This window comes from Musa acuminata, chromosome BXJ3-5, assembly GCF_036884655.1.
Source record: "Musa acuminata AAA Group cultivar baxijiao chromosome BXJ3-5, Cavendish_Baxijiao_AAA, whole genome shotgun sequence".
NCBI lineage: Eukaryota > Viridiplantae > Streptophyta > Magnoliopsida > Zingiberales > Musaceae > Musa > Musa acuminata.
Window position 1 is genome coordinate 595,581 of NC_088353.1, and position 27,197 is coordinate 622,777.

The following is a 27,197-nucleotide window of genomic DNA, read 5'->3' on the forward strand; positions in this document are numbered from 1 at the left end:
CAATAACTCGATTAATATTTTTTGGGAGTTCCTCCAATAATAGTATTCAGTATAAAAGAAAAATGAAAAAAAGAGACTCTTTGGCTCTAAGTCTGTACATCTCCTACTTGGGCGGATGGTTTCTTCTCTTGGTAGCCAGTGGCGTTGCTGGCATCAACGACGAAGACGTCTATGAGCTCCGGTGGCGACTCGTCCACTTCGGTTGCCTCTCTGCTTTTACCCCAAAGCACGGCGTAAAGCCCCGCCACGATTAATGCTGATCCAATCACGCTGCAACAACATCAAGAATATTATAGGTGTATATATTGCAGATTTTTCTAGATGTAAATTTATGTGAATTACCTTCCGAGGTGCAACTGTTCATTCAGGAGAAACGTGCTCAGGAGAGCCACAATGATAAGCATCAAAGGGTTAAATATGGACGCAAACAGAGGACCTCTTTTCTTGATGCACCAACTCAATACTATGAGGATTATCCCTGATGCCGCCACACCCTGCATCACCATCACCATCACCATCAACCTTATATATGTATAGCTTACGATATCAAATAAACAAGAGGAGTCACGAGAGGAAATTACGGAGTAGATTGTTGTAAGAAGCCTCACATCCAACCGCATTCTCCAGCTGCTCATACTTCTCTCTCCACAGAGGGCATAAACTACAGATTGCGCTGCTGCCATGAAACACAACAACGCTGTGCCCGTGTAATGACAAGGGTATTGTTTGCTCATCCTTGTCTGCAACAGCAAGCTCTCAATCATACATCGAAACAAACCGCAACTCATATCTTTTGTCACCTCACCTGAATGATCAGCCACATCGCGTAGGATAAGCAGCTTATGACCGCAAACAACGAGCCCATGACATGGTTGCCCGAGTCCTGTTGAGGTTGTGGTTGAGCTCCTCCTTCATCGTGATGAGACCTGAGAAGATCGATATGTGTGGACCAGAGATTAATGGTTGCTCCCTTGTAGAAGGTGAGGAGCATGGCACCACCAACGCCTGTAAGTGTTCCTAAAGCTTTGGCTTGCCCAGACACAGTAAGAACAGCTAAACTCTCCAATCTGTAAACACAAGCATTCGGTAAAAGCAAGCAGAGATGTGTAGAATTGTGAGCTTCCTAGTGTAAGAGGATGAGGGACCTGAATAGGACTGCCAAAACAAATGTGATTGCCGGTATGAGATTAGTCATTGCTGAAGCAAAGGTTGCAGATGTAATACGAACACATGATAGATACAGATTTTGCGATATCGTACCCCTGCCAAGAATTTGCTCATTAATTAGTATCGATGTAAAAGAAGTTGCAGGAAAGAGAGAGAGAGCAATAGAGTTTGGCAAGTACCCTAAAAGCCCGCTGAAGAACGATAGCATCAACACCTTCCATGTCATCTTTGGTCGCGTCTTCCTGCAATTGCAACATTCTTGAGATCATCAAGAAATGTTCGTCTCAAGCTTTTCAAATTTTGTGAAAACGAGAGCTTTTCACGAAAAACACAAGAGAAGACATACAGAAAACACCATAAATAACAAAACGAGATCTCTATCAACTCGAACCATCAGCACTTGCCTTTCCATGAAGAAGGCGAGCGGGCATAAGAAGGCGGCCGCGAAGAGGTACCGATACGCCACCAGAATCCTGCTGTCCATGCCATCGTTCAAGGCGAGCTTGTAGAAGATATTTACACCGGCGAACACTACTTGAACCAGCACCATCCCCGCCACCGGCTTCACTCCCTCCATCACGCCTCCTATTTCTCTCTACGGTGGCGGTTGCTCCGCAACAAGAAAACAAGTAAGAGGATCTGCTGTCTTCTTGGCTGTTTCTGATGCGTGCACTTGTGAGAACGAAGGTGGGAAGGAGGATCGATATTTATAGAGGAAGGGGAAGAGGAGAGCAAGTCGTATGCATGGTTCGGTTTGAAGTGGACGGTGGCGTCGATGGCCGAAGGACACACATGGACGGGAAGAGAGAGAGAGAGAGAGAGAGAGAGAGAGGAACCTTCGTCTCCGGGTGGCGAAATGAGAGGGAGAGCGTGAGCGTGCGCGACAATGAGAGGAGAGTTCATCATAGCTTCCTTTCATGGGGTCCTCACGACACGTGTCAGGCCAGGAAGGACCTGCTGTGACGCCGCGTGGCACCGGCACGTCACGGGGATCTCGGTGCCTGGCATGCGACACGCCCAACAGCGACGTCTGACGCATCGTTATTGGACAAACGATGTAGGTCCCACGTCATGGGTGACTACGCGAACAGGTACGCCGTGCTAATAATTCGGCCTCTCCACCCAAATCAGCCACGTTGGCTTAACAAAAGATGACGTCGTCAATGACGTTTTACCCGCCATAAAAGCGACGATTAATGTTAATTACGAAATAAGTCGCCAATTCCCATTTCCAATATGACGTTGTGCATAAATTGAAATCAACTTGTATGGATTAGAATAATCTTATTATCCATAATCATAATTGTTCTTCGATTGTTTTGGGGTAAAGCATAAAAGAAATTATGACATTAAAGAAAAAAACACATGAAAAATTATCCCAAAAGCAAAAAAGAAAACCATAGTGCCCAACCCATGGTGGAGACATCACACACTGACTGTGGATCACAAAGTCCAACATGGGTTGTCTGCACCACAACACAAAACAAGTCCAACGTGGATTTTGACCTCTATCTTCAGCTCAGTCTTTGCCTTTTCCGCAATGGCCAGCATGCTTCTTTGGAAAAACAGGCCATGGTGTTAATGGATTAAGACGAGCATCACGAGAGAGAGAGAGCAGAAAGGTTTTAACAACACAAGGGAAAGGGGAGTATCGCCTCTTACGTTCACGATTGCACCATCGCTGCTGCTGCTGCTGCTGCTGCTGCTTTAATGAAGGGGGGCAGAGTGAAGCTTCTAACGATGAAAACATGCGCCAATTGGGCACTCGATCCAAAAGAATTAAACAATCAATATATTTCTCTTTACTAAAACGAGGTGCATTATTATTTTTATCATATATATATATATATGTTTTGTATTCTTGAATGTTCAGTCTTTGTTTGGTACGACAACCATTGCTGTAAAGCAGCAAGACATCGACAAATTGAAGGAATGAACCACAATCTTTTCAGAGCAAGATAGTCTTTGACAAATTGACATTTAGCCACTACAGCTCATTGTTGAGTAGTCAGTCCATCGGGCTATGACGCAATCGTAACATTCGGGTGGTGAATAGATACGGGGAGTGATGCAACTATGATGCAAGAGAAGTATGGGAACAAGGTATTAAATTCTTTCACCTCATTTCTCTTTTTAGATTTTACGTTTTTTTATTTATTTTTATAATGATACAAAAGAAGTATAGGAACATGGTATTACATTCTTTCACCTTCCTTCTATCATACCTTTGTCATCTTTTTAAATTTTATATTATTTTTATAAATTACTTTATTATATATATATATATATATATATATATATATATATATAATTCTATCCTCTTAAACATAAACATAAATATTAAGTTATTATAATCTTTATTTATCTTTAAAAAATGATAGAAAACTTCTTACGATCTATCGTTACAACAGTTTACTTTAATAAAGAAGGTGAATACCAATCTCAAATAATTTATCTCTCATTATGTATTATATGATATCTTAATTCATCATCACACACACATCAATTGATTGACTCTATCGAACGAAAACATCAACGCATAGTTGAAACTAGTCTCGTTCTCTTATGTCATGTCTCTATACCACTAACCTTTTAGTCGATAGTCTTTTAAACTATAATTTATCTTATTAACGGTATGTTTACTAAAATCCTATAACACTAGTTACCATTTGAAATATCATTTTACTAAATATCAAATATTTAAAAATTTAAAATATTTTATTATTTCGATTATTCTTGGTTACTGTCTTTATGTTTTAAATAAGTTAGCACCAAGATCCAAATTTTACATCAGATACTCACTTGAATATAATATTTTTTTATCCTCAAATTCAAAAGGTCTTTGCATCGTATCATATTATTTTTATTAACTCTATATTTTCTTTCTATAATCTTATCTTTTAATAATGTGAGTCACTATAATAAATTTTTATTACTGGATTCATAAGAGTATATTTTAAATATGTACTTCTTTAAATATAACATCAATTGATAATTCTCTTTTAAATATAACATCAATATGTACTCCTTTAAATATGCACTCGTGAGACACTATAATGTCAATTGGTAGTTCTCCTTTAAATATAACATCAATATGTACTCCTTTAAATATGTACTCGAGACATTATAACATCAATTGATAGTTCTCTTTTAAATATGTACTCCTTTATTACTCTAGCTAAACAATAACTCACTCTAGAGATGAAATAATGCTCGTCGCATGACAAACGATAACTTTGTCCTCTCCTTGACCAAATGACATCGAAATAAATTAACTTAATCATTTATGTATCATTAACTTTTCATTAATTTTTATACTATCAATACAACTCAACAATACTATCGAACCTAAACATAGCATCACAACATACTTCAAAAATAATATTTTTAAATTATGTCAAATTCTTAATCTCCACACTACAACATGCTCTCCACTTGACTATACTAAACCCACAATCATTACTTAAGCTAAAAAAAAATTATATTAACATAAAGTTATGTGTGAAAGATACGATGTCCTATTTCATAATATTACATAGACCCTTGTACCATCTCATATCATACAAAATATTATCGAATGTAAATGAATCTTTCCAATCAAATAAAACCCATATAGATTCATCGTCAAATACTAAGCATGTTTAGTGGCTAAAAGGTTTCACTAACAATTAGGTATTAATTTCACATAGCACTTTAGTCCAATTGTTAGTTTAATTATCACTTAAAGTTAGTACGTGTACTAACTAAATATTAAGAATATTTTTTTCCAAGAGATTTTAATGGATGATGTTTTGATGTCTTTGTGTTGTAACTTTTGACTTTATTCACCCTTAATATTCAAACTATATTTGTAAACTATGAAAAATTATTTATAGACTTCTTTGTAAATACTTATCACTTCATCTCTACGTCTTTGACGATGCTGATTGGATAAACAATACTAATAATAGAATATTTACATTAATATATATTATCTTCGTAAGAGCCAATATGATCAGTTGAAGTTTCAAAAAATAGAGCACAATTATAAGATCCACCAGAATACCAAACTATCACCACAATCGCTAGAGAATTTAATTGGATCATAATTTATTATATGAACTTGGCATCACCTCCCAATCTACTCCTATAAGATGTTATGATAATTTTGATGCCACCTATCTAACTCGATGTTCCACTCTCACATAAAATATGTTACCATTTATTTTCACTTTGTTAGAGATCAAATTATCATATAATTGAGATTAACTAGTTGATATCTTCACAAAGTTTCTCAGCTCTATGATATTGCAATTGCATCGATCCAAGCTTAAGAATCTTGACAAAAACTCAATTATGTAGAGGCATGATAAATGATCATGATAGAGACAAATATAAGATGAAAATTTTACATTACTTATATATTCTAATTCTTAATCAATCTATAATTTAAAGATTAATTATAACAATATATGTGTATAATTTAAATATATAATTAAAAAAATATTTCTTTCAAATATATATAAATATGTATTAGTTCAATAAATGAAATCATCTCGTAAATCTTTCGGGCAGGATAAAATCATCATGTATGAACTTTTGACCTTGTTTACAAGCTAGTCTAATGAACTATCAAACTTGTTCTCTTTTATCTTCCTCTTTTTGGCAGCTACTACAGGTCGAGTGTGCCATGTTGACTTGAAAATTGACTGCATTGTTTAAGTTGACCCGGAAGACTCGGCAGTTCTGATGCTGCACAGGATATATCATGGTACGTCCATTCCCATGGTCACAAATTTTTGACTCAGTTCCTTCCGCTCTATGCTGGGATTCGTTTACGATATATGTTTCGCACATCATCGATGCATAAAGTTCCATCAAAGGCCTTAGGTGAGGGAAATAATGACGATAAGACTTTGTTGACGTCAGCTGCCCTAGATAACACATCATGCCTCTGTTGACCTGTCAACACCTGGTCAACGTGGACCGGAACGTCGACCAAGGCACATTAACACCTTGCTCAGACTCGATCCCTCACGCCACGCCAACATCGGTGTCAAATGCTACCAGACGTACAAATCTGCTCCCTACGAGCAGGCGCATTAAGCAACGGTAACCCTCACTATAAAAACCCTCGCGCTCCGAGGAAATGAGGGAGGGGAGATAACAGATAAAAATCCCCTATAACTATTCACTAACTGGATCGTCAGAGGGGTCGGGTCGAGCTCTCCCGACCCGACCTGTGTGCAGGTGCGAAGACAGAGGCCTCCCACTAAACGTCCAGGCAAGGAGTTCCCTCCTGGAGGAAGCAACGACCCTGTCTCGATCGGACCATCGTAATCGACCACCTCAGCAGTCTCGAGGGCCGTCCCAGAAAGATCCCATATCATCCGGACCCGAACCAAGCCACGTCGACCCGAGACCACGGCTTAAAATTGTTCCCCACAGCAAGCCTCATCTATACATGTTGTGTTTACCAATCTTAATAGAGCACAACATTAATTCACGTACATTTCCGTTCTCTAATTATCTAAATATTTGTTTCCAGCCTTTTTTTACTTTTTCTATATATATATATATATATATATATATATATATATATATATAAGGGTCGTCGGCAATAAGCTGTGTGCTGTTGGGAGGTGGGACAGGTGATTCGACAAAGAAAGCGTGTAATATTTTGACTTAGTCAAAGAATTAATGAAGATGTTCTATTGACCGAAGCACCCATGAAAAACTTCCAGGGTGATGTGATCTGCCGTGTCCACATAGTTCCCATGCATTCAGGGCACACGAGTTACCCCCTCAATATTTCCGCGCTGATTCAGTCCACCTCTATACCATTGCCCGATAAGTAAACGAGTCGTCTCGCCTCCTTCCTCGCTATCACACTCTAACTTCCCTCTCTCTCCCGCCTGTATTTACACGCCGAAACCATTCCCTTCCCACCTCTCCGCCAAGAGGCTCACTCTCTCCTCCTCGACCCTCACACGCAGGTAGATGCATTCACTGATGCAGATAGGAATAGTCAGGGGACTGACACAGCCCGAAATGGAGGCAGCACAGCAGTTGTTGCAGCTCAGCAGCGGAGAGGAAGACGACGACAGCGAAGGAGTGGAGCGCTATCAGAGGAACAAGAAGAGAGGAACAGGTGAAGCGGAGGCGTCCATGGAAGGGGAGCACAGCGAAGAGAACAGGCCCAGAAAGCGGCAGCGGTTCCGGTCGCTGGTGGCAATATATGAGGTGACCAAACCCATCAGTATGGGTTGTAATGGAGATGAGAAGAAGGGAATGACAAGGCAGGAGGAGTGAGTGTATCTTTTTCCCGTTTTCTTTTCCTTTCTTGTTGATGTAGTAGGAGGATGACAAAACAATGTAAAAGAAGGAAGTAATTGGGGAGCTAATTAATGGTGTGGTCTCCAACTCGTATGCATTAAGGAGAGATTTTTGGTGTCTGTTGCTGATAGTTTGGAGCATGCTCTAACCCAGAGTTCCTGGACACTATACAAGACATGCGAGGGGATGTAGTTGGCTACTGATGGTATTTCTCAGGCCTCATGTCATTCCACTTTGTGCAGGTGTTAATAAGAAGATCCAAAAGCACTCCTGATGGATTAATGAAAGCTAAAAGAGAGATCAAGATTGGATTCATAAGTTGAGAAGCCATAGAAATGGACATCATAGCAAGCAAGAACCTGCCTTAAACTCCAAGTGAATATTTTGTTCATTGAGGAAACAATGGATGATGAAAAAGACCAATCATATCTACATGACTGCTGACTTTGAGCTTACAAATTCTTAAGACTGACAGCAAGGCACAGAACAAAAATGATATTGGATACTGTTGCCTCTCTTCAAAAGCTAACAATTAGCTCCACAACGAAGATGATACCTTCTCCCTTCCTCTTGATTCCACATGTTTTCATTTGTTTTCCAACTCTACTTCTTTTCTTTTTTTTGTATTTTGCATCACCAGTTTGCAAATAAATAATACAACAGAAAAATCAATATGAAGAGTCGTCGAGGTACTACAAGTAATAGGCAATTAGCATCATGAACTGCCAATTTGCCAGCACAAAGTTAATGGTCTTACACATTAAGAACATGTGCATGCCAAAAAAATACTTAGTTGGTAACACGTAGATCACTGATACAAAGATAGAGAGGTTCATTAAAGATTAATATCCTTAGTAACCACCCTCAACCACATTAATCTCCGAATACCCGTGGTCTTCAAGAATATATGTTGATTATATTCCTCCTTGAATATGAACAAGGCCTTCACATACAGCTCATTGTCAATATCCTTCATGAGATTAAGCTCTTCTAGACAATCATCGAGGAGATTTAACTTTTTGTCCTGAGCTTCTTCCCTCATCGAAGCTTGTCTCCGAGAAGCTTCCGCAAATTCTCTTAGAGCTAGTAGAGCACCATCTGCTTGACGCCGGGACTTTCTACTACTTCCCCTCAAAGTACTGAAAGTTGAAGCTTGAGGAGCATTGATATTTTCTGCTTCCTGGGTGTCTTGGGGTAACCTCGCGTGTATGTCAGAAGTAGCAACAGGGTAATTAGATATTTCTGGAGTCTCAACAAATGAGTTAAACGTCCCATCACCTTCAATTAAATTAGCATTTGCATCTTTATCCGCTGTATCTGGTATCCTAGAGGACGATGCATCATTGCCTTTTGAAATCGATGATCCACAAATAACCTCTAGTTCATTAAAGAAGGGTGTTTGTCTTGTCCTGTACAACTTTGCTTCCGGGTTTTTCTGCAAATAAAAGATACATATAAAGAATGATTATCAATCAAAACTTTTCTGAAATAACCCGAGATTTATATCATACCGCAACGTACTGACTCCATTCATCATCATCCGTGATCACGATTTGTAATTTATGATCCCAACTAAAACCTGGATGATTCTTGATTCCATTAACTATACGAAATTCCCGCTTATAGAACCTAAAGCGGTTTTTCAAGTGGTCGACATCATATTGCAGCCTTGTGCGTTCATTGAACCTATCCACCATGTCAAACCATGCTTCCCTGGTGAAGCTTGCTCCTGCTCTAGCACCAGAAAGAGTCTGCTCCAACATTAGGTCAATAAGAACTCTGTCATGCTCCCTTGTCCAGTATACCCGAGCTTGATTTGATGTTGCAACCTCCTTTCTTTTCAATTTTGAAGTGCCTCTGTTCTCCATTTTATCAAGCAAATAAAAGAATAAAAAAAAAAAAACCAAATTGCGATGTCATAGTTGCCGAGTTAACAAACAGAGGCAACACATAATTTTTTTGCCAAAATCACACAAATGGATATTGCAAAATAATGTGAGTTAACGAAATAGTCAGTCTACACATATGTGTATGTGTTCTTCGCTTAATATAATCTGAGCAGGATATACGGATACAAGCCAACACAACCAGCACCAACAGGCCAGAAGACATGATCATAATGTTCAACAGTAAAACCAAGCACAAGCAAAACTTCTAGGGTCATTTATCGGGCAGAGGGTGGAACCTTCAAGGAAGAAGATCTAATCCAGTTTACAAATATATAGGAGATAATGCAGAGCAAAATGATTGGAATAAGAAAACTGAGACCCGGACTTATCTGATGTCATGCCTGTGCTGATTGGTTTCGCATTTCTGTACCATGCCAGTAATTCATAATCATAGCATGTAGTGTGGCACACACTTCCACTTTAGTTGTTTATCTGAACAATCAACAGTGAGATCCTAACTAATTGAGGAAAGCAATCCAATAGAATATTCAACATAAGCCTCAACGTAAAAGAGAAGGCATACGGTACAAAATCAACACTTGGAAAAATGCATCCCGATCGTGATAGGAATAGCTTTCTTGAGTACTTTCCCTCTCTAGAACTAGCACTTAACTGTAACCGGGGCAAGGTCTAAGAATACCTTGCAAAATGTTTTTCATGCACCAGCAAGGAGGCGACATGTGGCAATATGAAAATTATTTTGCATGACGCCTTATCCAAGTGGCAATTCGTGTTTTGTACATTTCATGAATTCTGTATCCTCAACCTCAAAAATAATACGGAACATAAATCAGTGCCCCCGACATTGCGCAAACTACGACAAGCCCAATCATCCATTTGAAACTAACACTAAAGAAGTCAATCCTAGTTCATTTTAAAGATAGCTTATATATGAAACTAAAGAATCCAGGATGAGAAGGCACAGGGAATGCTACACTCAACTTTATCTCCGTTATAGTTTGGGAGGCCCGAAGATGGAACTGCAACTCGGATCCAATTTGGTGATTGTAATTCGTGGAAGCTCCTCATTCCAAACATAAAAGTTCCGTGGTTCAGAGCATGATGATTTAGACTTCACCATATGTAAATGCAACAGTAACAGTGCATACGCTACACTTGAAGCTCTATACACCCCAAACGAGAGCAAAAGCACCATCGAAAAAGGGGGAAGATCTGTACTTGCATTGGCTCGCGATTGATTACCGGTGCATCAAGTAAACGAGAGACCCGAGAGGGTTCCTATAATACACTTTTCGTTGTCGATAAAAGCGAAAGGCCTGACCTAAAAATCTCTGAAAATTCAATCAAATAAAGACTGCAATCTGTGACCTTATCCCTAAAACATAGAGCATAGAAATTAAGCTAAAAAACCCTTTTTTTGTTCTGGATTAGCCAGAAATATCGTGTGCTATTCACTGCACATTGCATCCAGAACAACATCGTCCCGTTCTAATCTTTTGATTACAAAGAGTACTGCAAAGAGGGGAATGAATTCGGACCTCGACATTGCCCGCGGTCGGCGAAGATGAGGCCGATCCCCAAATGCTTCCGCCTCCAGCAGCCGCGTCGAGTTGCTCCGTCGACGAGTGGAGACGTACGCGACATCAGAAGTGATCCCAAGCATTATCCACCGTTGGATATCAAATCTAAGGCGGTGGCTATCTCAAATGACATGCCATCTTAGCCCTTCCCATGGGTTGGGTCAATATTGACTCAAACGTGTCTCGCACTTTGAATCCGATTAGCTAATCGGATGCCTTTGGATTTGGATGAGAGGGTCTCGATCGGATAACCCGGTTGCCGTTTCAGACGCCAAGATTCGTTAAATCACGTACGATGATGATCACGCGTGCAAGAAAGACAGAGGGGTTTCTCCGTCATTCTATAAGAGGCCTCCGCATTCACCACACATATATAAGCGGTCATTAGGGTTTTGGAACCGACCCCTCGAGTTCCGCAGCCGCTTCAAGTCTAAGGTAAGAGATTAGAGGTCATCTCCGATCTCGGTGTCTGTTTTCGTTTGATTTCTTCAATGTCGATTGGTAATCGGTGATTGCTATCTGTCATTTGTTGAGAAGATTACGAAGAATCAGATGCTTATTGATCTGCGTGTTCCTTATTTTGATTCTCGAAGTGCATTTTGTTGTTCTTTTGGATGTAAATATTAGATCTTTGGCAATGCTTACTCACGGAAAACATCTCTTGACATAATCGTGGTCATTGATTCGTCTTCAGGGGAGGGTAAGTCTGGAAGATGTCTCACCGGAAGTTTGAGCACCCAAGGCATGGCTCGCTTGGGTTTCTTCCTCGGAAGCGAGCGTCTCGCCACCGTGGAAAAGGTAACTCGGAGAGAACATCGTCTTGATTTAGGCTCTCCCTATCATTTTCTCACGCGATGCTTCGTGATGTATATGTAATTTATCACATTCTGTAGTGTTGTTGTTGTTGGCACTGTTTTCTTTCTGAATGAGTTTCATGTTGGTACTTTTGTACCTTGAATGAACCGTGTCACCCGTCTATATCTGATGGTTTATGACGAGAAATTGGAGGAGGACAGGTTCTTGTCATGCATTTACATAAACCTGAATCGAGTCAGGCAAAATTATTGATTCTTATGAATGTTATCTCTCTCTCTCAGTATATGAAATATTGGCATATTAATATCCTTTGCTGATTTTCCTGCTGCGCATGAAGTACCTAATATTTCCCAAGCTACATAGAGCTTCATTTTTTATCATGTATTATCATGATGCTAAATAACATTGTGTCTGCAAATGTTCAGTGAGTTTGCTACATTTTATGACTTCTAATTAACTTTTCTGCACATCAGAATGTTTCTTATGTAGCATGCACATTAACAGGATTTAGGCCTCATGTTAGCTTCTTTTACTTCATTGATGCATTGCTTCCCAATTTTTAATTTTGTTAAAGGTACTAGGAGAATATAAGCTGAAAATCTCCATTTTAACAACTGCTATGTGTGATTTTCCGATGCAGTGAAGTCCTTCCCGAGGGATGACCCCACAAAATCCTGCAAGCTCACGGCATTCCTTGGGTACAAGGCTGGGATGACTCACATTGTACGTGAGGTCGAAAAGCCAGGATCAAGTGAGTGTTCATTACTCTAATCTTAGCCTTGTTCGTAATGTTCTAATTTCAGTGTGTTATACTGGAACCATACATCTTCTCAATGCTTCCAACTTAGACCTTCATTTGTTTTAGTCTTGATTTTTCTTGCAAGTAGATGGTTAACTTGGATTCTTGTGACCTTTGTTTGTTTAAATGCTGGTTCACTTTGCTCCTACACCGAGTCTGAAAGTTCTCTAGGAAAGGATTAGCCCTGTACCAAAAATCTGTTTTGTGCCAGCAAATATTATCTGATGCCCATTGTCATATTTAAGATGTCCTGTTGATGTACTTAATATCCTTTGGAGAAAGATTGTTGCAATTTTTTCGGTTGGGTATGCTCATAAATTGTTCTTTCTTTGAATACTAGACTTTATTCATATCTGTTGCCCATTATATTAATAAGGAGAGTGGATCGTTTTTAAAATCATTTTACTATATGTTCATGCTAAATGATTTTTATTTGTCATACCTATATTGTTATTTTCTTGTTGCTTGCAGAGCTTCACAAGAAGGAGACATGTGAGGCAGTGACTATCATAGAAACTCCACCAATGGTTGTTGTTGGAGTTGTTGCGTATGTGAAGACACCACGCGGTCTCCGTTCTCTTAATACTGTGTGGGCTCAACATTTGAGTGAGGAGGTGAGGAGGAGATTCTACAAGAACTGGTGCAAAAGTAAGAAGAAAGCTTTTACAACGTACTCCAAGAAATTTGATAGCGAGGAGGGAAAGAAAGAGGTTCAGGTGCAGCTGGAGAAGATGAAGAAATATGGTTCTGTTATCCGTGTTCTGGCTCACACTCAGGTGCATTTCATGGACATTGGCTGACACATTTTATTACTTTTATTTTTGTTTAGTACTTTCTTGTTGTGTTTAAAAGCTGACATGGTTAGAAAAACTTTCCAGTTGGTAATTTCTGACAGCCATATTAAGTATAGCATTATGGTCTGAAGTGTGTCATAAAAACACACAATTATCTACCACAGTAACTTGTAGATTTTATAGGAGCTGTTAGACCCTATGACTTCTTGCTTTACTTGCCCATTATGTGGAGAGATGAAATGCATTAGGATTTTATGATGAACTTTACAAATGGCTAGTTTAATGCTTACTTATCTGCTTGATTAAAGCAGCTAATGTTCCATTGATGGCCTAGGACAACATCAGCCATTATCAGGACCTTTATTATGCTGAGCTCATTTATTAAAATCTTAATCATGGCTGATGTGTGTTTTGTTGAGGAACCAAGTTGCTTGTTTGCTGACTTCTTTTTTGATATAGAATCTAGATGGCTACGGGGATGTTACCTTGTTGTATATAGCATTTACATGGCCTTTCAATATTGAAAGGTGGGCTGTAAGCTAGCAGACTTACTGAACTAGGCTTTAAAATAATTTTTGGTCCATGATTATTTTCTGAAAATTGAATGACCTTGTCTTTCTATTTGTCTATATCATGGGAGCTGAAATCTGCTCATCCCCGTGTTATACTGATAATTTCTGCTTTTTATGTTCATCAATAACAGTATATGTTAATTAATCTCTTTCATTTTTTTTTATTACTAATTACTTTTTGTGACCCTTGATCCGAATTATTGTATAAATGTAGAAACACCAACTAGATGAACAAGGTGGACTAGATATTATTTTAGGTCATTTTATAATGGTTGTTCTCTTTTATTGATTAACCAGAAGTAGCTGATGATTGTTACTATCTGTTTTTATGCCTCAGATACGGAAGATGAAGGGTCTGAAACAGAAAAAAGCTCACTTGATGGAGATCCAGGTCAATGGAGGGACCGTAGCACAGAAGGTGGACTTTGCTTACAGTTTCTTCGAAAAGCAAGTCCCGATCGATGCTGTCTTCCAGAAAGATGAGATGATTGATATTATTGGTGTGACTAAAGGTAAGGGTTATGAAGGTGTTGTGACCCGTTGGGGTGTCACCCGCCTTCCACGGAAGACGCACAGAGGACTGCGCAAAGTCGCCTGTATTGGTGCTTGGCATCCTGCCAGAGTGTCATATACTGTTGCTCGTGCTGGACAGAATGGTTACCATCATCGTACTGAAATGAACAAAAAGATATACAAAATCGGTAAAAGTGGAGATGAATCACACACTGCTATTACGGAGTTTGATAGGTCATTTCTCTATTCTATTTATCATTTCTTTTCTTATTATTTCGGCTTTTATCCTAAGATGCTTCATCAGATTCTGATTTGAATTTAAGCCAAATTTTCATCACCTCGGAGTTGTTTTTAATATATTGCAGTCAGATACATATGGATTGTTAATCAGCAAATATAGATCATTCTGATTATTTTCCTTTTCGATTTGACCAGAACCGAGAAAGATATTACACCGATGGGTGGTTTCCCTCACTATGGTATCGTGAACCATGACTATCTTCTGATCAAGGGTTGCTGTGTCGGGCCGAAGAAGAGGGTCGTTACACTTCGCCAGTCCCTACTGAAGCAGACGTCTCGTGTGGCCCTCGAGGAGATCAAGCTTAAGTTCATCGATACTTCTTCCAAGTTTGGGCACGGCCGCTTCCAGACGACTCAGGAGAAGCAGAAGTTCTATGGTAGGCTGAAGGCCTAAATTTTCACTCACCCACATCGTCGGGCAGTAGATGAGTTTGAAACATCCTTTCAATTTATCCTTAATGATATTTATGCATTGGTTGAGTTTCCTATCTAGATTCTAACTTTTGATGTCTGTTGTCATTATGAAACTTGTGTTTTTTTTTGTCCCCAAAACACACTGGATTTTGGATAATATGAGCATTCTCATCTGCATGTGATTATGTGATTCTTCAACATAATTTATAATCTGCTTTTGTATTGTTTAATTAGTGGTTCGATTGTTAGTTTGTATATTTACAGTCATAATTCATTTTGATAAACTAAACATCAAAACAAACCATAATTGACACCAATATATAATCGGAATATTAAAAGCATTTGGAGGGTATATATATATTACACACACTATATGCCATACAAAAACTCCGAAGGGTAAATACGTTATTTCGAGACTTAGCAATATGTGTGTGTATATATACACCAAAAGCGGTTTGGCCATTATCCCGCTATTCTTCTTTTCCTACTCCGTCCCTTTCCTCGATGTGTTCCATTTCCTGAAGGAGGGAGGCGAAAGAAGAGCTCTCTATCGGATGCGTCGATGCCTCCGCCTTATTTTAGGTGATCCGCCTCCTTCCTCTCGCTATGGGTAATTTCTCACGATCTGCGTCCGATCCTGGCGTTTATTAGGGCATCGTTCTTCTTGAACGTGAGATCTCGTGGTTTCTGGATGCTCTTCTGGGTTCTGTGACTGCTCCTTTTTTGTTGTTGATTTGCTGTACGTTCTTAATCATAATCGTACCCTATTGTGCTCTCGGTCTTGCGCTGTTGTCTCCGCCTCAAATCTTCAGGAACCCTAGAAAATCCTTTTCGCTTTCCTTGTTAGATTTTCGTGTTTGCCAGGCTCTCCTCATTCTTGAATGTAGGAGCAATTTACTGGATCTTATGATCTTTAGGTTGTTCGTGTGTGCTCTTCTCGTTTTTAATGGATCGTTAGGTTCTCTTGTGGTGATTACACCATTGTCTTTCTGTTTCTGTTTGCTTGTTTATGCTGTAGTAGTTCTCTATGATTCGTGTTGGATCTTGCATTATTAGGATCTCACTCTCGAACATGGGGCAAATATCTTGGAACCTTATCATCTGTAGGCTTTATATTTGGAATTTGTGCTTCTTGAACGTGGGAACTCGTGGTTTGTGTGTCCTTCTGGGTTCTGTGCTTATTGTTTTTTGTTGTTGGTTTACTGTACTCTCTTGATCCCAACGGATGCAGTAGTCTCGGCCTCGAATCTTCAAGATCCTTTTCGCTATCCGTGATAGACTTTCGTGTTCGTTGGGTTCTCCTTCTTGAATGTAGGGAACAATTCGTGGATCCCATGATCTTTATGTTCTTTGTGTGTGCTGGTATTTAGGTTCTTTTTGTGTGCTTCTCTCGGTTTTAATGGATGCGATGATTACACGATGGTGCGGAACGGATGAGAAAGATGCATCGTGTTTTTCTTTACATGTTTGGTTGGTACACCGAGAAAAGGGCCACCACAAATCATAGGTAAACCAAGGAGATCCCTGCTGATGCCATAGCGCAATTCTCTATGATTCATGTTAGATTTTGCATTATTAGGATTTCAGTTTTCTTGAACGTAGGAGGATCGAGATCTCGCAATATCTTATGATCCGAAGGCCTCTAGTTGTTTAATGACTTAAAATGTTCTTTCTTGTGGTGTGACATGATAATATAAATGAAGGATGGATGACAAAGATCGATCATGAATGCATCGTCGTTGTAGAAAGAAATAAAACTTTTCTGCTATAAGATTGTGTGGAAAGGCTGAAAAGGACGCTGTGTAAGCCTTAGAAGGTCATTCACTGACTGTCATTTTGTATGTAGGTACGTACGTAAGATTAATTATGTTCAATTACTTTTAATTGATCCAGCTTCTTTATCTTGACCTCCTTTACTTCACTCGTGCATTCGCATAACTTGCCATGTTACATGTCATTGTCACATGGCACTCGCAACAATGTTGTCTTTCTCGATTATATATTATTTGTTGCTTATGATGACAAGATGGGTGCTCTCTTGTGTAGCTCAATTTCTGCTTCTTTCTTTTAACAGGCATTTATTTTTACTTGGTTCTGAATATATATATATATATATATATATATATATATATATATATATATATATATATATATATATGTATGTATATATACAAGTATGTATATATACAAGTATGTATATATACATGTATGTATATATACAAGTATGTATATATACATGTATGTATATATATATACATGCACATGTATGTATATATATACACACATGCAAGGCAAACTCTGGTCTGCCTGCTTAAAAAGAACTCAGTAGTTTTATTTAGTAGTGTAAAACAAAAATTGTAATCTGTCTTAATCGAGTAGGGGATGCAGTCACACATGTCAGTTGAAAGTGCTATATAGTTATGCAGTAGTCATTAACTTTTAAACCATAGGCTGTTTGTTTGGGGTAATTACGCTTTGCTTTCGGTAGGTAAGGACCTTACGATAGCGGAAAGATTATGAGAATTTTATATTTTTGGATAGGCCATGATTGTTTCTGAATCCTTTGTTAGAAACGAGCGAACAACGTTTTCAAAGCCTTTGTTTTCTGAAATCCAATGTTCTTAAAACAAAATCTTCTCCAGCTATCAATATATATCGAAAATATATGTAGTATTCAGATATCACTGTAATACATGAAAAGACTATTTGCGGACCACAATTTTCGGGTTGCAGCCCAAAAGTTTCTGAGAGCACTGCTGATAAGAGTAATTTATCAGGGGTAACTAACCATATATATCACAGTTCTTAGGTGGCACTGCGGTTGTAATACAAATCATAAAGAATCCTCGAGGAAATCAAATCATGTAAGCCCGAGAATGCTATTTAACTTTTTGCTGCTACGAAAAAAAGCTAATGGAACTAAACTCCCTGTCATTAGTTTCACCAGCAACGAGAAAGAAAAACTAAGCGCTTTGTTTCACAACCATCGAGACTTACACACGGATCACACGCATTTTCACTAGAACAAATGACTTGTACATATCAGCCACCAGACGACGGACGGGTGAGGGGGGTTTCAAAATTTGGCTTCATATTCTTGTGGCCGCTGCAAAGGATAAAAATTACTTGGGTGCCTAAGTCAAATTTCAATAAAATAATTGCTTGGGTAGTTAAAAAAAAAAAAAAGCATACCATGAATGTGGCTGAGACCGATCTTCCCGCAAACCATCTGCCTTGCATAGCACGCTGGCAACTCACAGCGGCTGTCACACTTTCAAATCGTAGGTATACAAAACCAGTGCTGTTCCTGCACAAGTGGAAATATCAAAATTCATTGAGTTGTCTGGTTGGGTGGTTGACCCTCTCATTAGCCCAAATTGTGTAGAAATGGGTATCCAAAATTTGCCAAATGTAGTACTTGCAAAACACCATAATCACAATGCATAAAATAAATTTGTTCATTCTAGAGAAAAGAACTCACTTCTCCACATGTATATGCTTCACAGGGCCAAATTTGGAACATTCTTCTTGGACGTCTTCTTTAATTTCCAAATCAAAATCAGGTTCCGTCTGAAATGCAAACAGTAAAGTTCAGTAATACGAAAGAGAGGCATGTATCATGATAAGCACTTGTCTAACCTCGGTGCTTGGATCAAACATGTTCTTTAACAATAAGCACTCGCTTGGCTCCACCACAGAAGTTGGAGTATGTTGTCCTGAGACAACTGCAGGGCTCATAGATCGCCCATTAGCAAGCAGGCCAAAGGCATGTTGATTAGGAACTGCCCCATTGATGATAGGTACTCCTAGCGACTCGGCAATACTGAAAAGATAATGAACAATTCAGGTCATGAATAAGAAAAAGAAAAACATAAACAACTGGTCTTAGTCATGAAGATTGACCTCGAGGCAGCTCCAGTGCGATCCAGTTTCTGCATGAGGATTGCTCTGGAACGAGCATTTAATGACTGCAAGAAAACAAAATAAGCAACTATCACATATGAATTTTTAAAGGAACTCTCATGTTCGGCAGCATAACAGCCATCATCCATCATGTTATTTTGCAAGCTCCCTTAATAATATTTGTGCCTAACTTCCAAAAAATTTACAAGCCAGCTTATTTAGCAAACAGGATCGATTGACAACACATCAACCTGACTACCTGAGGTGGCATGCTGGAATACATGTATGGACTCATGAACAACCATGGACAGTCTGTATAACCTGATTGCTAGATAAGTAATTGAAGTTATTTGAGGATGCTTTTCAAAAGAATTCTAATGCCAAAAATGGTGAACTGAACACATCGAATTCTAAAGCAAAAAAAATGCTTGGTTCACTGTTTTATATCTACAGGGTTGTAAAGGATAGCAAATGCAAAAAAATTCTCAATATCATTACCCAAGCATCATACTTCCAAATGTGTTCGGTTTTATATCTACAGGGTTGTAAAGGATAGCAAAAGCTTAAAAATAACATCGTCAATGTGTCACTGTTTTTTTCGATAATTATCAATAGAGCTAAACTTGAGAATGTTATAAGCATTAGCAATTCAAAGCAAAAAAAAGAACACATTCAGCATACCAGACCACCACCATCCTCATCATCAAAGTCAGCAGCATTTGTCCCAGTATCCTGCACTCCAACATGATCTGTGACAGCTGAAACCTGTGAAAACATTTAGAGTTCATTTGTAACATGATCGCTAAACAAATTTGGTCAATAAATCACTGGCAGATAAAAGACAATAGAATCTGCTACAAAACATTAAAAAAATGATCTCATGGAAAACTGAACCAATAAATGCTCAAAATAAGTAAATGGTTACCTTGATAATCCGACCAGCAATATCCAACTTCCCGTTCAAACTTTGGGCAGCCTTTGCGTGCTCAAGCTGCGCAAACTGGGAAAGAAAATATCATGTCAGCAAATGAAAAGCGAGATGACAACAGAACTAGCAGGCTATTTTACTTACTTGAACAAATCCATAACCTCTACAATGTCCTGATTCATCTAGCGGTAATTGCACAAGCTCCACAGCGCCAAAAGGTTCAAAGATCTTAAAAGAAAAGAATTACAAGACAAATTTTTACACAATGGCCTAACAAGTTACACACAAAATGCAAAAACTAAAAAATAAAAAAATAAAACCTAGGACATAAAATGACATTTCATTGTATGTAGAATGTAGAGCTAATTTAAGTTTAAATTAGAGGAAAAGAAATAAAGATATATTGACCCATTAAAGTAGAGACATAACACCACAGTTAAGACCATCATGAATGACCCGGAATAGATAAGCACAAAAAGAAATACAAGAGCTACAGTTGTAACCAACAAAATTCTTCCATGTTTAAAGAATTTAGACAGCTCAGAAGGAGTATATTTCCAAGAAAATGAAGAATATGACTGTCAACAAAAATAGAAATGGCAGAGGGGCAAGATCTCAAGTCTAATATCTTCTTACTTGTACCACCTAGAATCCCAGCCAAGGTCCAATTTCAAGTTCCTTTCCAATTCTTCACCTATATTTTCTGCCAGTAGAAACCCTTTTCTCCTCACCTATCTTCTTTGCAATTTTCTTTTTTGTTCTAATAACAAAATAGTTGCTCTTCATAAGTGGTTAACATCCAGTCAACTTTCTGATATGAACTAAGTAACAGAATTTAGGAGCCGAGCTGCCAGGTCAAGCATAGTACTTTATAAGATTGAAAATCCATAAAAAGCACAGAAGGGTAAAGAGTGATATGTAGATGCATTTTACTAGTTACTTTATTCTTTTTCTTTCTTCTTATAAGTGTTAAAGGGGTTGAAATATGTTGAACCAGCTAATTCTGACAGATATGTCAAAGTAGTTGATGCCACAAGATTCAAGGTTTTGAATTTAACTCAAGACAACATCTTCCTCCCAGTCTAGTGGATAATTCTTCCAGATTTCGAATGGAGCAGCTAATTAGATTAGTTTCTCCTTGTGACTATCAGTCAGGGTAGTCCAGTTCAGATCAGTATCCTTCTCTAAAATATACTCAAAGATCAGTGGAGATACATCACAAAATATCTCAAAGAACAGTGTTAAAGACCGGCGATTTGCACCTGACGAAGTTGCTCTTCTGTAATGTTATAATGCAGGTTTCCAACGTAAATCTTTCTTTCAGCAGCGCCTGCAATACCAGTACTTGAAGCAGTTGACTGAACAAGATTCTTTTCAGCTTCAGAAGGTTTGACCATGACAGGTTGACCAAGTAGAAGTTGCCCAGACAGTGCAATAGCCAGCGGTACCGACATCACATCATAAAACTCTATATAACTGCAATCAATCAACATGGAAGAATGTAAGTTCCAATATGCATCCCTAATAAAGCTAAAGAAATAACAAGAAGCCTGTACAGAAGATAGTAAAGTGAAACAATCAATCTACTGCAGAAACACAGAACAAAAAACAAACATACTTTTGTATAGACAATTCTTGCATATACAAAAGGATGAAATCAAAAGGAAGAAAGAACAATCATCTGGGTGACATAATTTTATATATACAATTTTTGCAAATGAGCAAAGACCTTTTAGTGTTCTTCACATATACAAGCACCAGATGAAAATTAGTTACCAAACAAGCATATGCACCCAACAGAAACCACCCTTGGGCAGTATGTACTAGCATCTGCTTCAGATCTACTAAGAGAGCAAATAAGCAATTATCTTTCAATATTTGCTACAGTGTTAGAGACAGCCAAGGATTCTGAAATCTATTCTCCATTTGGAGCTTCTCTCAAAAGTGTTCACAATTGTGCAGCTCATTGCATTTGTTTCATTCCCTATGGAAGCCTCTTTTCAGGGATAAACTACTACCCATATTTCTTCAGATACACACTATTAAGAATGATGAAGAATAAAGACTCAAAAGACAACCACCAACAACTATCTTCAACATTATTGTAAGATGGCATGCATAATAAATTTTTGACAATAGCCATTAGCTCTATCTGCAATATTCATCATTCTTGTTTTTAGTCCACAATAAATACCAACATTTTGGACAAGATGTGTTTATTTTTAACAGTTAAACACTTGTTTGTATTCACAATAAGTTTAATTAACAATTACACCCATACCCTTTTTGTCAATTAATGCAGAAAGTCATGAAGATCAAACTCGGTAGCTGACCATAAGGATGGTTAAACAATCAGCTGTAGAAGATGACTCAGCACTCTGATTTCGACATATATGAAAATTTTTTTCTTAACAGGACAATCAGTATAACAAATTCAAAGCAAATGAAAGTCGAAAGGAAAACTAAAATACCAGTGCCCTCCAAAGTACAAATGAAGGCACAAGAAAAACAAGAAAACTGACTGCAACATCTTTATAATTCATATTTATTCTACTAGCATGCAGATTGGTGATCTCCTGATGACAATATATAACTCATGCCTTTTGCTCTGATGGAAATTAAAAGGAAAGGCAAATCCAGTAAATAAGAATAGCAACGGCAACATATGCTTCACCTAGTACATCAAGAGGATGATAATGTGGAGTTTTCGAGACACATCAAGAAGATAGTGTCTGCTACATATTTGATTACACATATTCCAGTGCTCAAAAAATAGAAATGGAGATATGGCAGTATAGAGATGTCATAAAAATACCTAAACTAAACAGGATTAGTGCATTGTAAAATCATTGATACAACACCCAGATATAAGATGAGCAATTTGTTCATTTAGAGCAGTCAACAGCCACTCCATGAGACCATAAGCAGCAGAATAAATTATAAGCATTCAATAAGAAAAAAAATCCATAAACAATCTTCAAACTTAAAAATACATGAAATTAGGGCAGAAACTAAAACTACATTAGGAATTGAGTCATGGAAAAAGCATATATAGGTTGTTCCGTAAGCTCATGTCTAATCAAGAAGATAATCAGAATAGCAAACATGTTATATTTCCTCAAAGTCACATTCCTCCTATATCTGATTAGCATACTTGAACTTTATGTTAATTCATAAGGTACATGAAATCACACATATTTTGTGCGCATGAGAGAGAAATATATACCCGACTCCTTTCGACCTTCTTGAGTTCCGATCCATAATCAACCGAACATCCCTCACCTGGAAACTACAATACAATTGTTAAAGATGTGCCTTTATACTGAACAACTAGGATATTAACTTACATGACATTTTGGCATGCATATGACAATCTAAACCCATATTGAAGCAGTCAACTGCTTTCTCATTATCTAGCTCACCAAATAAAGTATGTTGAGCCATAAAAAGGTCAACATAATACGCTTCATTGAAGGCAAAGAAGCATTTACTGCAATAAGAAGCAAATGTATCTCAATAACATGCAACAACACCATTTTAAATGGTAAATTTTATGCCATCAGCATTAGCATATGTCCTACCATAGGAACTACTTAAGGTACCAAAAATACACAAGAGGATGTATATTACAATTGAAATACTATACCTTTCTTGTATACAATATGGAAAGTCAGAACACTTTATATCTGTTGGTTGCATGCTATACCAAAACATGCAGTAAAACCTAACAAATTGCAGAACAATCATCAACCTGTAGCTTCTCTTTAACAACTAAAAACAAAAGTGCTGATTCACTAACCTTTCCTACTTGCGAGAAGAATTCATAAATGTCTCTTTCAGTAGCTTTCAAAGGCATCTGCAACGTCAAAAAGTAAGAAAACTTAAAAGACGTCAAGGTGCATCCCAAGTAAGAAGATAGTTACAAACAAGAAGGCACATAAGTCTGTCATGCCTTACTATGAAGCAAAAAAATAAAAGAGAGAGAAAGAGGGAGATAAATCAATTGGCAGACCTGATAAGCAAAAACAGTCCTCTGATCCCTTTCTGGATCAGCTTCAGGCTCTACATCTTTTTTGTCTTTAAACCTCCTACACACGAAAACAAAGATTAATAAGTCATTCCATAATTAAATTCATGTTATTTTTTTCTCACTTTATGAAACACAACACAATAAGTAAATGAATCAAGAAAAATCATCGCGAGAGATAACATGCCAACAAAGCTGGTTTACGTTGTATCTAAAAAGAAGGTGATTTGTCACCCTTAACACCTAGATTTTGTAAATAACAATAGCAAACAAGAAGATGTTGCGTTAAAAAAAACAAAAAATCTGCTCTTTGTTTCTATTTAATTTCTCTAAGCATGAAAAGCTTCCTAACCTTTATCACAATTGTCCAGAAAGCACATCTTGAACAACAATGGAAGTGAGAAGATTCTGAGGATCAATGATGTCATTCCTGATTTAAAAATGGAGTTTGGCTTCATGTCTTAATAGCAAGCCAGAAGACTTTGATTTTCCAACAAAATCAATGGTCATATTGTAATTGTTTGCAACAAAACTGATTTAATATAAAATGATTACATTTGAGCCAAGGAAAGTACCGTTTAACCAGATTCATAATATTTTAGAAAGTTTTCATGTAAATTTGTCATAATTTTAGTGAAGTTATGAAAATGAAATAATATTAGGCGAGTCTTATCTTTTAGTTTAGTCACTTGATTGTGTAATGGTTCTTATTTTTATTGAAGTTTAGTGAAGTTTTCCTTTTAATGGTTCTTATCTTTATTGTATAATGGTTCTTATTTTAATGGTTCTTATCTTTTAGTGAAGTTTTCCTGTTTCTGGAACACACATTTTCAGGATACATGATTTACAGTATTCCATTAACAACAAAACTTAGAATATTGGCACTTACTGAATCAGCATTATAAATGATTTAAGAGGAAAATATGTTTGTACAAAAGCATGCAGGAGTCTTTGTGATTGCCACACATGGTTTGTATATTTGGCAACAGTTATCAAACAAGTATCCTCAACTAGTGAAATCAACAGTAAGCCATCTCTAGAAGACCCCTATTCACCACCAAAACACACACACACATAAGGAACAATGGTTCGGAAGCATATATGCAATGTGGAGGAATGCATTTGACATTTCCTCATTCCTTTATTCAGCAAAACATCAAAAGGTTTAAGAAACACTTTAGTTTGTCCTTTTTTCTTTAAGGTTTCTAAAACAATGTTGGAGTGTCATATAAGAAAAGGTTTATATTTTGCAATGTGGAGGAATATATTTGGCTGTTTCCTCCATTCTAAAAACATCAAGATTTAAAAAACATTTCTGCTTGGATTTTTGTTTAAGGTTTCTGGAACAATGTTGAAGTGACATACAAGAAAGATTTATTCCTCTGCTTGCTAGAAGCCATGCAAACACAAATAATATGTTCTATCCCTTTCTCATCTCATATTTATACTGCTCTATTTTAAGAATGAATATGCACTGAGTAAATTTTTTTCTTCAACTTTATATCAACCCTAATCAATTTCGAACAAGAACATAGGTTGTCTTGCAGTGTAGACAATAACAAGCATCACAACAAAGTAAAGCTCCATTAAATGACTACACAAGATATAATATAGAAACTGATTCATAAATTAACATGCAATTTTAGAAAAAGGTGATTAACCATTATTGATTAAGAAAACCTTAGTTCCCAACCAATCTTCTTTGTACTTTTTCTTTCGAAAGTGGCAGTTCTTCTAGATGTAGGATTTCTTGAGAAAAATAAACATGAAGAATGTCTCCAACCAACGCACTAACTCCAACACAATAAGTTCCATGATGAACACAAAGGGAGAAGAAAAAGAAGAAAAAAGCAAAAAAGTAGGGACATAATATAATACCTGCTTTCTCTTTCCCTTATCTCTTTCTCAAGCTCTCGTTCTCTCCTTTCTCTGCTCTTCGCTCTCTCCATTTCCTTCTCTGCCTCCTTGTCCTGCTTTCGTGATCTGCTACTACTTCTTCTCTCCCTCTCCCGCTCCTTGTCGCGTTCTCTTTCCCTTTCCTTCTCTCTTTCCCTTCCCCTATCCCTCTCCCTCTCCTTATCTTTGTCCTTATGCTCCCCCTCTCGGCTGCGATGATCCCTATCCTTGTCCCGCTCCTTCTCCGATTCACGGCCGCTACGATGGTGGTCCTTCTCACGGCGCTCCGGCCGGTCCCTGTCTCCGCGGTCGCGCTTCTCGCCGTTCCGCTCCTCCGCTCTGGATCTCTTGGAGGCCCTGCCCTCGCCGTTCTCTCCGCGGTCCTTGTCTCGCACGCCGTGGCGCCGAGATGCGGAACGGTCCTTCTCCTTGTGCATCTTGGGCTCCTCCACCGCCTTCTCTAAGTAGTCGTACTCATCGAAGTCCATGGCGCCGCCTTCCCCTTCCGTCCCCCACCCCTCCGTCGTTCTCCTTTCTCCCCAAGAAAGAGATTCTTGGGGACCCGTAAAACAAAACCCTAGAAAAGAACCGCCAGAGGAAAAGAAAAGAGAGGAGAGAGAGCGCCTCTTAATGAGCCAGCGGATTTGGATCGCGGCTGCGTGCTATTATTATATAAAGCTCTCTTTCTCCGCCACACCAAGAGAGAGATATTGATGAGCGGTTGAGATTAAATCCGTATCGTCTTTTAAGAGGCAAAAATGAAGCATGATCGATCACTGATTGCGTACTGACCGTGTAAGTGTTCTCGAGCTCCCGCTCGTCGTCGTCAGCTGTGTACCGAATCGACCCAAATTTTGTATATATTATTTATCGAGAAAAAGTTTTTTTTTGTTTTTGTTTTTGTTTTTGTTTTTTCAGACACGAGACAAGAAAGATAACAATGACACAAGGCATGAACATACTAACTAAAATATGATTTAGTTGAACCCCCCCATGTCGCAAACCAAAATATCATCTGTTGAATGAGAAAGACCACTTCCTTTCTTTCCCCTCCCCTCCCCTCCCCTCCCCCTCCTTACTATTTTTTAATCCATATAAATATCATCTATAACAAATAATTAAATAAAAGATATCAAAGTAATTATTTCATATAAAATACAAAATCAAACCAATTTTCACTCGGTTCATTTTTTTTATTTTTAAATAATAAAACCGATCTAATAAATGGACCGACCAATTATTATTGGTTCGATTTTGGTTTTC

General features: G+C 38.0%; 4 protein-coding genes and 1 long non-coding RNA gene across 5 annotated transcripts; 2 read left to right on the top strand and 3 right to left on the bottom strand.

Annotated features, from left to right (window-relative positions):
* Positions 1 to 86: 86 nt before the first annotated feature.
* Positions 87 to 1,744, bottom strand: LOC135639109 (WAT1-related protein At1g68170-like). Its single transcript, XM_065152883.1, has 7 exons — positions 1,572 to 1,744; positions 1,347 to 1,409; positions 1,146 to 1,262; positions 806 to 1,067; positions 582 to 740; positions 343 to 494; positions 87 to 270 (listed from the first exon to the last, which is right to left on the bottom strand). The coding sequence occupies exons 1-7, from the start codon at positions 1,742 to 1,744 to the stop codon at positions 87 to 89; spliced, it is 1,110 nt and encodes a 369-aa protein (XP_065008955.1).
* Positions 1,745 to 8,134: 6,390 nt separating this feature from the next.
* LOC135638086 (L10-interacting MYB domain-containing protein-like) lies at positions 8,135 to 11,079 on the bottom strand. Its single transcript, XM_065151035.1, has 3 exons — positions 10,931 to 11,079; positions 8,994 to 9,339; positions 8,135 to 8,917 (listed from the first exon to the last, which is right to left on the bottom strand). The coding sequence occupies exons 1-3, from the start codon at positions 11,053 to 11,055 to the stop codon at positions 8,318 to 8,320; spliced, it is 1,071 nt and encodes a 356-aa protein (XP_065007107.1). The 5' UTR covers positions 11,056 to 11,079; the 3' UTR covers positions 8,135 to 8,317.
* Positions 11,080 to 11,309: 230 nt separating this feature from the next.
* Positions 11,310 to 15,365, top strand: LOC103983653 (large ribosomal subunit protein uL3). Its single transcript, XM_009400907.3, has 6 exons — positions 11,310 to 11,407; positions 11,667 to 11,770; positions 12,429 to 12,539; positions 13,059 to 13,363; positions 14,291 to 14,700; positions 14,902 to 15,365. Exons 2-6 carry the CDS (start codon positions 11,686 to 11,688, stop codon positions 15,158 to 15,160), a joined length of 1,170 nt encoding a protein of 389 aa, XP_009399182.2. The 5' UTR covers positions 11,310 to 11,407; positions 11,667 to 11,685; the 3' UTR covers positions 15,161 to 15,365.
* A 295-nt stretch (positions 15,366 to 15,660) lies between these two features.
* LOC135639233 (uncharacterized) lies at positions 15,661 to 17,092 on the top strand. Its single transcript, XR_010496865.1, has 2 exons — positions 15,661 to 15,790; positions 16,551 to 17,092. It is a non-coding gene; the product is annotated as an uncharacterized LOC135639233 (long non-coding RNA).
* A 741-nt stretch (positions 17,093 to 17,833) lies between these two features.
* LOC135638957 (uncharacterized) lies at positions 17,834 to 26,778 on the bottom strand. The gene is made up of 13 exons (XM_065152584.1): positions 25,917 to 26,778; positions 24,024 to 24,099; positions 23,811 to 23,867; positions 23,238 to 23,293; positions 21,274 to 21,487; positions 20,156 to 20,239; positions 20,009 to 20,083; positions 19,765 to 19,848; positions 19,084 to 19,148; positions 18,820 to 19,003; positions 18,662 to 18,750; positions 18,373 to 18,487; positions 17,834 to 18,286 (listed from the first exon to the last, which is right to left on the bottom strand). Exons 1-13 carry the CDS (start codon positions 26,420 to 26,422, stop codon positions 18,257 to 18,259), a joined length of 1,635 nt encoding a protein of 544 aa, XP_065008656.1. The 5' UTR covers positions 26,423 to 26,778; the 3' UTR covers positions 17,834 to 18,256.
* Between the last annotated feature and the right edge of the window lie 419 nt (positions 26,779 to 27,197).

What these genes read in the sequence shown, in the direction of transcription:
- LOC135639109 (XM_065152883.1), bottom strand. Translation starts at nt 1,744, where the DNA reads ATGGAGGGAGTGAAGCCGGTGGCGGGGATGGTGCTGGTTCAAGTAGTG. An exon ending in TTCTTCAGCGGGCTTTTAGG is followed by an intron (nt 1,263 to 1,346) that starts GTACTTGCCAAA and finishes AATTCTTGGCAG; the next exon opens with GGGTACGATATCGCAAAATC. An exon ending in GTTTTGGCAGTCCTATTCAG is followed by an intron (nt 1,068 to 1,145) that starts GTCCCTCATCCT and finishes TTGTGTTTACAG; the next exon opens with ATTGGAGAGTTTAGCTGTTC.
- LOC135638086 (XM_065151035.1), bottom strand. Translation starts at nt 11,055, where the DNA reads ATGCTTGGGATCACTTCTGATGTCGCGTACGTCTCCACTCGTCGACGG. An exon ending in CGACCGCGGGCAATGTCGAG is followed by an intron (nt 9,340 to 10,930) that starts GTCCGAATTCAT and finishes AATGGAGAACAG; the next exon opens with AGGCACTTCAAAATTGAAAA. An exon ending in AATGGAGTCAGTACGTTGCG is followed by an intron (nt 8,918 to 8,993) that starts GTATGATATAAA and finishes TTTTATTTGCAG; the next exon opens with AAAAACCCGGAAGCAAAGTT.
- LOC103983653 (XM_009400907.3), top strand. Translation starts at nt 11,686, where the DNA reads ATGTCTCACCGGAAGTTTGAGCACCCAAGGCATGGCTCGCTTGGGTTT. An exon ending in GGTCGAAAAGCCAGGATCAA is followed by an intron (nt 12,540 to 13,058) that starts GTGAGTGTTCAT and finishes TGTTGCTTGCAG; the next exon opens with AGCTTCACAAGAAGGAGACA. An exon ending in GTGTTCTGGCTCACACTCAG is followed by an intron (nt 13,364 to 14,290) that starts GTGCATTTCATG and finishes TTTATGCCTCAG; the next exon opens with ATACGGAAGATGAAGGGTCT.
- LOC135638957 (XM_065152584.1), bottom strand. Translation starts at nt 26,422, where the DNA reads ATGGACTTCGATGAGTACGACTACTTAGAGAAGGCGGTGGAGGAGCCC. An exon ending in GAGGTTATGGATTTGTTCAA is followed by an intron (nt 20,084 to 20,155) that starts GTAAGTAAAATA and finishes TTTCTTTCCCAG; the next exon opens with TTTGCGCAGCTTGAGCACGC. An exon ending in CGCACTGGAGCTGCCTCGAG is followed by an intron (nt 19,004 to 19,083) that starts GTCAATCTTCAT and finishes TTATCTTTTCAG; the next exon opens with TATTGCCGAGTCGCTAGGAG.